General features: G+C 36.6%; 2 protein-coding genes across 2 annotated transcripts in view; both read left to right on the forward strand.

Moving 5' to 3' along the window:
- LOC122070843 (proteasome subunit alpha type-5) overlaps positions 1–756 on the forward strand; it is a 20,652-nt gene extending 19,896 nt beyond the window's left edge. The window contains exons 8-9 of the mRNA XM_042635086.1: positions 293–358; positions 460–756. Coding sequence (XP_042491020.1) covers positions 293–358; positions 460–552 — 159 coding nt within the window. The 3' untranslated portion in view covers positions 553–756. The remainder of the gene's footprint in view (positions 1–292; positions 359–459) is intronic.
- A 2,161-nt stretch (positions 757–2,917) lies between these two features.
- On the forward strand, positions 2,918–9,284 carry LOC122070844 (wax ester synthase/diacylglycerol acyltransferase 5-like). Its single transcript, XM_042635087.1, has 4 exons — positions 2,918–3,858; positions 8,186–8,527; positions 8,681–8,818; positions 8,910–9,284. The coding sequence occupies exons 1-4, from the start codon at positions 3,094–3,096 to the stop codon at positions 9,099–9,101; spliced, it is 1,437 nt and encodes a 478-aa protein (XP_042491021.1). The 5' UTR covers positions 2,918–3,093; the 3' UTR covers positions 9,102–9,284.
- The last annotated feature ends 447 nt before the right edge of the window (positions 9,285–9,731 follow it).

Consider the following 9,731-nt stretch of genomic DNA (forward strand, 5'->3'; position numbering starts at 1 on the left):
GGGGCGGGGGGTGGTGTGAGAAAATGCAGAGAACAGTTTCCAGTTCAGTTCTTTAACGCTCTGCTGGTGGTCTTGTGGACTTGAAGTACTCCAAATCATTTAGAATTTACTAATTGATAAGCAGATTCATAAACCAGTTTAAATTAGAATTTTTGCATGCAAATGCTTAGATGGCTTAATTGTTGTTGTTGTACATTTCCACATCCGAGTTGTGGTCTTCTATGTCTGTACTTATCTCTGGTGGTGATAATTGGAGGAACAACGGTAATTGTTGTTGGTTGATGATGTGCAGGAGTTGACTCTACAGGAAGCTGAAACAGTAGCTCTTTCAATCTTGAAGCAAGTGATGGAAGAAAAGGTAAGGATTTCCAATTGGTAAGTCATTTTAGTTATTCCTGGTCATAAATCTCACATGATTGTACCAATCAATCTGCACAAATATTTTATTTTTGGTTTCAGGTCACCCCAAATAATGTTGATATTGCGAAGGTTGCCCAAACTTATCATCTTTATACTCCATCTGAGGTTGAGGCTGTCATCAGTCGTCTATGAAGAGAATAACCTCATCATCCATGGACTCCATGCGTTTGTTTTTCTTTCTGGTTAATGCGATCCATTTATAAATTGTTGTCTCTGTTTCTTTTGGAGAAAGATTGACATTCTTCACTTCTGTGTTGTGGATTCAGACCGGGAAAACTATGTGTTCTGAACTGAACTGTTTATTCAATCAGTAATCACACTACATTTTTTGAGACATTCTGAAGTCATTCATAAGACATTTTGGGATTTTTTTCTTTCTTGTTATTTTTTACTGGAAATAATCTACTATCCCACTTATCTAAACTTATTTTGAAAAGCACATGGTTTCCTGTTATATGGCAAGGGGGAGCCTTGTGAGAGTTTATGCACATTAAGCTCTAACCGAACCGAATAAAATGAAATTGAGCCAAAAAAGCGTGTAAAAATCAAATGCAAGTTAAACAACAACTCAGCCTTATCCCAACTAATTGGGGTTGGCTACGTAGATCCTAACCTGTCAATCTACTCTGGTCAAGGTCATACTTGGTATGGGTTGGGTTTAAGTTATGCATGTATTTCTTCACCATTTCTCTTTCGTTGTTTTAGTTTGTCCTTGGCCCTTTTAGCTCATTTTATCTGAATAAAATCATTTCTATGTATGGGAGTATCTATAGGTCCCGATGAACATGACTATGACCATGCCATCTCAAATGATTTTATCATATTTTATTATATATTGGAATAAAATCAAATAAATTGAACTGAAGTTCCAAAACAATGTAAATACTGAATTATAACAAACATAGGAAAACCAATAAAAAACTGAACCAAATTTAATTTTAGTTTATTTAGTTTCAGTTATTAGTACATATTATATCCTGAACCGAATTGAAACTGACCCAAAAAACCAAAAACCAAAAACCAATCCGGTGGACGTATATTCTCTCCCCCTGCTCCACAATGCCCCTCTCCTTAGGCCCTCCCTTCCTTCGTATGTCCCCCCCGCCCCCGCCCCCCCAAACCTCTGCCGTCTTCCTCTCCCTCAGCTAGCCTTTTCTCTACATCTCTGGCCACCCCTCCATCTCCCCCTCATCCTCGGTTCTTTCAATCTTATTTTTATTCGTTAGATACCCACCATGTGTCCATCATGTATACATTGCCACGGTGACGATCGGGTATGATCAGATTACATGATCCACATAAACCCGTTCGGGAACCATGAGAATTAGGATTGGTCTTGGCTGATTCTGACCTGAAATCGACCAATTTTATTCCATTTTTTAAACCATTCCCATATTGCAATAATTTTAGTATTCTAGTTAGATATACTCTCTCTACCCCGTCCAAAAGGGGAAAAAAGAGGTTAGCTACTTAGCTCTACTCTCATTTATAAAAGGGTGAGACTTCGGTGGCATGCATATTTTTTAAACTTCTTATAGAAGTCTACCAAAAAAAAAAAAAAGGAGAAAAGAAAAGAAAAGAAAAAGACCAAGTTTTTCTAAGGCCATGGAGAATGAGAATCCTAGGATATACTGGTGAAGGAATCCTAGGATATACTGGTGAAGGAAAACTTGGTCCATGAGGAAAAGTAAAATACTTCATTTTTGGTAAATTGATGTATTACTTAAATTCCAAGGAGGATTCTGATCCTCTTGGAGAGAGCACAACCACATCTGAAGGCTGGGAACACTTTGGGCTGCACCCTAAAGGTCTCTCAGGCACTAGATGTGCATTGGGTTCCATTCGGTACTGGAGAGGATATAAATCCTTCCAAGAAGCGATTTGTTTTTTCTTGACAGAATCAACTGGTGACTAGACGTTTCAAAGCTCAATGGGTCCAGGTGCTTGTCCCATGTGGGTGTCCAACCGCTGCAACAAATTAGTTTATCAATTTGTTGATCCCCATTTAATTCCCTTTCGGCTTCCAACACCATGGCGAGGGGCCAAGCAAAAATTTGGAAGGCTATATATATATATATATATATTTATATATGTATGTTAGCACTCACTATGTTTCTTTTTCTTTCCCTTTTTGAAATGATTCTCATATCCTTTCTGAATGATACCCTATCATGTGCCTCCGTTGGTGTTATTTGCTAACTTATCATAACCGAGAGCATACCTATCCCTCTCCCATATATAACTTCTATTCACAACTTTGATCATAAGAAGATTTTCCTAAATTTGAATTACTCAATAAAATCTTAATATTCAATTAGAGTTCTATCATAAATGACAAATATGACATACCAACCCTATACGTCAAAAGTCCTTGCAAGGTTTATGATTTCTTGGAAGGACTCGCAGGTCCTTTACAAGATTTATTTATTTATTTTTTCCCCCAATGGACTGTCCATTCACTCATCACCCTCCAAAAAACCAGTCTGTGAACCCACAGCCTACCCTTTCCTGTTTAGACAGTTGTGTGCATTGAAAAGTATGTTCAAGTCTTAAATGTTACTCCCACCGAATCACATCTTAAATCGGCTAGTGCAGTGTGAAGATTCACACATCTGATCAAATAGTTTGAAGATTCATTTCATCTCAGGAAATTAAGCAATCTCCAAGCTCCCAATGGCTTCTAACCAAATTGAAGATTTCCAAGTTTTCCCACCCCTAAGCCCAGTTTCACAGATCATCAGTAGCCCTATATTATCCCTATCTGTTATTGGAGTTCTTGAGCTTGAAGATCCATTCAACAAGTCTCAAACAATAGAGCTACTTAGGGATGTGTTGGTTCCTACCAATCATAGGTTCTCTTCTATCATTGTTACAGACAAGAAGGGTGTACAAAGATGGAAGAAAGTTGAGGTTAGGATTGAAGAACACATAGTGATCCCCACTTTCCCATTAGGGTTATCATCAGTGGATGACTATGATGTTCATTTCAACAACTACTTGTCCGAGATAGCCATGGAACCACTATCAGGAACTAGGCCTCCATGGGAAGTCCATGTTATCACATACCCTACAAGAAATGGTTGTGGGTCTATTGTGTTCAAGCTGAACCATGCATTAGGAGATGGTTATGCTATGATGGGTACAGTTATGTCTTGTCTTAAAAGGGCTGATGATCCTTCAAAGCCAATTTCTCTTCCTTTGCCATCAGGGAGAGTGGGTGGAGAGATGAGCAAATGGTCAAAAATGGCAAGGTTTGCTTATAGGTGCTTTAACACAGTTTCTGATTTCAGTAGAGGGATGTTGCAGGGGTTGGTTTTGGAAGACGATAAGTCGGTAATCCGGTCCGGCATGCCACGAGTGGAGCCTGTGACGATAGAGATATCATCTGTTAGCTTCTCTGTGGATCAGATACGCTCCATTAAGGCCAAAGTTGGAGCAGTAAGTTCTCAAACTCTTCTTTTTGTCTGAATTTTGAACCTTGGTGCCCTATCTAGTTTTCTCTGCCCTTCTTTGTTTATGTGTATATGTGTTTGTTACTGTGGAGAGAGGGGAATCATGCACGTGAAGTGATTTTTCACTTGTTCTGTGGAGATGACATGTGATAATGGGATCAAGAACGTTACCGGGTCACAAGGTCTCTACACTAACACTTGGCCTTATGGAGGAATCCACATGGCTGGGTATCATCCATCGATTGTGGATCAGGTTCTTATATGTACGAGAACCGTTCTCATACGTATCATACTATCTGATCCATACAGATGGAATCCACAACAGAATTTTTCCTTGGGTGGATTCCACCTGTGTGTATCAGTCCCATATGAGAGTGGTTCTTAAGAACCTAATCTGCTCCATCGTCCACCTAGGGGTAGGGGCATCATTTCATGGGACCTTGTGAGAGATTGGGGAATGTGACCAGGTAGCTTTCTTTTTCTAAAAAATAATAAAGGGATAAAAAACCTTGTATGGAAGCACTGTCTAGAGTCTAGACAGAGAGTGGGGTACAATGACCCCCTGCCCCCAATGGAAGACAGAAATCCCAACCCTATTGATGTTCATGTGCAATGCAGTGCTCCCGGACAGGAGCCACTCCGCCATTAATAAATTTGGGGGTTGTGTTTAAATATCTGGGAGTGCACCCTTACACCCTAGACACAGATGTTGTCAAATGACCACTGTATCCTTCCTGGTTGATGTCCGAACATACACTCTTATTGCCATGGCATTGGTGCTGGGGTCAAGCTCCCGGAGAGAGAACATTTCTCTAATAAATGAAGTGACTGTCGTTGAATAAAAATGGTCTGCAACACCCAGTACATGAAATTTAAGGAGGATGCGGGTAATTGAGTAGAAGGTCAGAGGGCAGGTACCTTACATTGAATTTTACTGAAATTAAGGCAAAGGTAAAGGTAACCTGTTTGGAACAAGTTTAGACATTAGAGCAGGGGAGTAGTCAAGAAATTTTTTTTCCTGGTTTTGGGATGAATAATGAGGTTATACCACAGCTAAACCATTATAGGGAAAAAAATATATGTATATTTAGTAAATATTTTTCACCGACAAAAGAAAAGAGACCTTTGTAAGTTACTAAAGGTAATGGTGTTAATTATAGTTTCACCCACCAGAGAAACAAAGACGTGGAGGCTCACCAAGTTTTAATAAAAGTAAAGAAAAATTTAATTTCTTTGAAATTAGTTCTTGAAGGTAGGTGGACATAAGATATAATTTAAAATTAAGGGAAAAACTGGGGTATGCCGTTAGTATACCGTAAACTAGCACCCATTGTGTCTATCTCTCTCTTCCCTTTTTTGAAATGACCCCCATATCTTTCTTGTATGATACCTCATCATATAATCCCACTGGTGCTATCCGCTAGCATACATAATATTGGCAATATACTTATCCCTCTCCTTTTAATTAAATATCTATTATTTTGATGATGACTAGAACTTAATATAGATCTAGAAAGTTTTTTTTTTTTTTTTTAGTAAAAAAGATGAGTTTCTCATTATATTAATCTTAGGAAAATTAGAGAAATTTATTTTTTCTCTTTATCATTTTTTGTTGAAAACATCTTGCATAAAAAGGAAAACTGCAGTCTATGTTTTGAAGAGATTAATTTTCTTCATAGTCTCCATTTGTTTTGAACTAACATAGTAGAAAAATAAATTTTTATGATAAAATTTAATTTTTCACGGTTTGTTTTTTGAATTTATAAAATTTTCATAGGACAATATTTTTCAAGAGGACCACACATTTTTCAGATTTTGACTTGGTAAAATTTTAAACACAATTCGACTACAAATTCTTGTAAAATATTAAATATCTTGAGGACTTCTTTTGTTGCCTTGGATGGGTCACATATGGTCTATATATTTGTGGGACCTATGTCTATGTGTAGTTCTCAAACCTATATTTTAAAAAAATTTCTATATAAAATAAATAGTAAGAAAACATTGGCAAAACCTTAATTTTTTTTTGTTAAATAATTTTTTATCTTCTTACAAACAAAATTAGAAAAATATCATTTATCTTACATGGAAAAAATGGAGTCTCAATGTAAAAGGTCCTAAAAAATAAAATTTATTGTAAATGTTGGATTACATCTCGTGTATACCCCATATAATGCACTCTCCCAACTCTGAGTGGGAGTATACAATTTATATTAAGAAAATCATAAAAATAAATTATTCAGATTTATCTTGTGGTTTTCATAAACATCATCTTCCATTTTTACATGGATTACTCAAAATAAAATTTCTAATTTTCTATAAGAACAGATAGATGTGCTTCATTGTAATTCATGGTATTTTTCTTACATATATGCAAAAAATTGCATGACTTTCCATGTCTAAATTTGCCTTGTAGCTCATGTTACTTTTTTTTGCCCTAACTTGAACATGTTGAACATGCACAATAAGTCTTTCATTGTCTTTATTATTATTTGTGGTCCTCTTCCCTAGGGTCCTACAAAATTTTTGCTCTTTGTACAAGGACAGTAGATATGCTTTAGCCTAAAGTGAAATAGAGGTGATACTATTCATATCAAACTGAAAACTCCATCTAGCTACCTCTGTTCCGACCAAAGTTTGGATGTTGATAGATGGAATCTGCTTCCTTGGAAAGGGGGTCGGAAACCATGTTACTTGAAAAATTATTTAATATAAAAAATTAAGAAAAATGAAGTACATTCTTGGAGTGTGTACTTTATTGTTATTATTTAATCTCACAATTTCTCTCAACTCATTAAATACGCGATGCTCCTACCCTCTTCTTATTAAATATAGATGTCAATATAAGTGGGCAGTGTATAAATTATTCTCCTAAAATTGAAATTACTACCTTCTCTTAAATATAGGAGTACAAAAGAAAAGTATGTACTAATAAAGATAACAAAAAATGGTGGCTGATCTTTTGAGTAAGTCCATTTTTAGGGATGTGTTCCTTATTTATATTAAAAATTTAGGAATTTGTAAAAAAAAAAAAAAGTTACATTTATTGTGCATAATGGTTGGTACAACACCAGAATAACTTGGAATCGGACATTAGATCGGTTTTCTTCGATTCTGATTTGAATGTCGAAAATTGGTTAAGACTTTCTTAGAATGGCTACCTGGTTGGGTGACTTTCTTGTATATATATATATATATTTTACTGAACTGAGAATGGTTACCTGATTGCGTGGCTTGATGGGTACCAACCAAGAGACATGTAAATGCATCCAATCAGGGGGCAGGATGGTCCTTTAGCCACCCCTGTGCTGTGCCTGGATGTAGGGATCATGAAAGTGATTTAAAGTATTCACCTACTTTGCAAAGTAGCAAACACAAGTACAGATTTCCCAAGTAGCTACAGTACTGTAGGCTCCACTCCATAAACATGAGGAATAAATAGGAGTGGATTGAAGGTCTCATCTTTTAGTTTCTACGTGTGTGGGTTCTGAAGCAGCAGTAGATTTAGTAAGTGTGCAACTAGCTAGAGGAATAAATGCGACTAGTATCAAAGTAGGGCGAAAATAAATTAAAGGGGAGTGTTTCTTGTGGTGCGATTTTTATGTACGTGAGGACCAATGGGAGTATAGAGAAAGTATCCACAGATGTCATTCCCCATTTTATGAGGGGTTTGTATGTCTTTTCTCCCCATATGTCTGGGCTCATGGCGATACTCCCCCACATAAACCTTTTCCTCTCCCCATGTGACAAAGGGAGATTGGGGGAGGTAGAAAAAGGAGAACTATCCACTAAATAGTGGAATGTTAACCTAATGCTCCTTAACATTGAGAGCCCAGGGTTTTAAAAATTGGATCAAAAGTGATGGAAGTAGCCGGTTTGATTTTTTCAGTATTGATCTTGATGAGGTCGATAATGCATTCAAAGAAACCATAATAAATGCAACCTTAGTCTTTCACCCCTGATCTCAATGTCTGGACCTGTCACCATATTTAATTCAATATTTTATGATCTTGAGCACCACATCCCCTAAGATCTCTACTCTAAAACCTGGTCAAAGAAAATGAACTATACAGTTATACTTTGAAAGAGTTTGAAATCACATATGTATTAAAATTTTTGAAATTAAGGCTGCGTATGGCATGATCTCTCTCTCTCTCTCTCTTTCTCACACACACACACACACACACATACACACACTTTCTTTTCTTAATTGGTGTTTTTTTTTTGATAGAATTTTCTTAATTGTTGTTTAGTTACTTAGAAAACTGCAACTTTATTGGCAATACTAATTTGTTTTGGTTATTGAACAACAGACTGTGAATGATGTTATAATGGGGATGATCTATTATGCAATCCAACTTTACATAGTAAGAAAGGGGCAAAATTCAAGTGGTGACACAAGTGTGACTGCACTATTTGTTCAAAACATGAGAAAGTTTAGGGGAGATGAAAGCGTTGAAGACATGGTAAAAGGCAAAATATGGGGAAACCAGTTTGGGTTATGTATAATGCCACTACCCTCAATTAGTGGTGATGATATAGCAAATGTGGATCCCCTCAACTTCATCATCAAAGCAAAGGAGCAGACTAGTAGAAACAAAAATTCTGCAGCTCTTTATTTCTCTTCAAAAATGCTGAACCTAATGAGTTCCAAGGTTTGTTTTGCAAGAACTGTTATTATGATATTATCTATGTTGGATACGTATGAGTCCCAGTCCGATTCCTTCCGCTGCGCGATTGGGTTTCAACCAACAATCTAATAGTCATCTTAGAAGAATAATCTAACTTTATGATCATTGATGTTGCAGGGGGCAACTCAATTCATCCATTCTACCCTGAAGAACACAAGTCTTGTGGTTTCTAATGTGCCTGGTCCAATGCAAAAGGTGGTACTTCTAGGCCATGCTCTCAATAGCATCTACTTTACTGTGGTTGGTACTCCTCAGGTATATATGTTGACATTCTATAAATTTGAATTATATGTTCTTCCTTTATGATTTACTTGTGCTCTTCTTAATTACTATTTTTGAATGACAGAGTCTATTTTTCACTGTAATGAGTTATAATGGAGAACTTAGACTGGTGGCAAGAACTGAGAAGGGATTTATTGATAGTGAATTGCTAGTTTCCTTTATAAAAGAAGCCTTTGAGAAGTTTGTTGCAGCAACTCTTGGAAAGGATGCAATGGTAGAAAATTCAAAGAATGGATTCTCTTCTTCAGATTCTTAAGAGAAATTATTTGAAGAAACTTATTGGCCAAATATATTATTGTAATATTTCTGCCTCGAATGTCTAGCAAAACTTGTAGCTAATTTGACATGTGGCCTCTTATCTGACTACTAAGATATGTGGGCTCCATCAACCCTTGTGATTGTCAGGTTCAAACTCAAATGAAACTTCTTTAATTTACTACTTTCTAATAAGTACCACATTTATTTACAGAAAAAAAAAGTACCAAATTTATTCTGTGAAAACCACATCAGGCATAGGGAAGTATATTGCTTCATGACCTGCCACTGGACAATTTGACATTACATGATGGTCCCAGCATGTGATAGAGGAGCCCATAAGCCCAAAATGAATTCAATGGTGGCTCAAAATTTTAGGGATTGAGTTCCATGCTCAGTTGCATGTTATACGTTAGTGTTTCCTTTTCTCCATTTCTCTCCTCTTCTCTCTTTTAAGTTTTCTGTCTAATTGGATGCTGTATGTTATTATATCCTGTGTCTATCTCTTTCCTTACATAATGGGGGTAGATATTTCATTTCATAGGAGGGGGGAGGGGATAGATAAACACATGGAGGCACTAGTAGGGCTGCAACACCTTGGTCGTGTCGAAATTTTTAAAACCCTAGCCCA

This window comes from Macadamia integrifolia, unplaced genomic scaffold (genome assembly GCF_013358625.1).
Source record: "Macadamia integrifolia cultivar HAES 741 unplaced genomic scaffold, SCU_Mint_v3 scaffold_128A, whole genome shotgun sequence".
Taxonomy (NCBI): domain Eukaryota; kingdom Viridiplantae; phylum Streptophyta; class Magnoliopsida; order Proteales; family Proteaceae; genus Macadamia; species Macadamia integrifolia.

What these genes read in the sequence shown, in the direction of transcription:
- LOC122070844 (XM_042635087.1), top strand. Translation starts at nt 3,094, where the DNA reads ATGGCTTCTAACCAAATTGAAGATTTCCAAGTTTTCCCACCCCTAAGC. An exon ending in TTAAGGCCAAAGTTGGAGCA is followed by an intron (nt 3,859 to 8,185) that starts GTAAGTTCTCAA and finishes ATTGAACAACAG; the next exon opens with ACTGTGAATGATGTTATAAT. An exon ending in CTGTGGTTGGTACTCCTCAG is followed by an intron (nt 8,819 to 8,909) that starts GTATATATGTTG and finishes TTTGAATGACAG; the next exon opens with AGTCTATTTTTCACTGTAAT.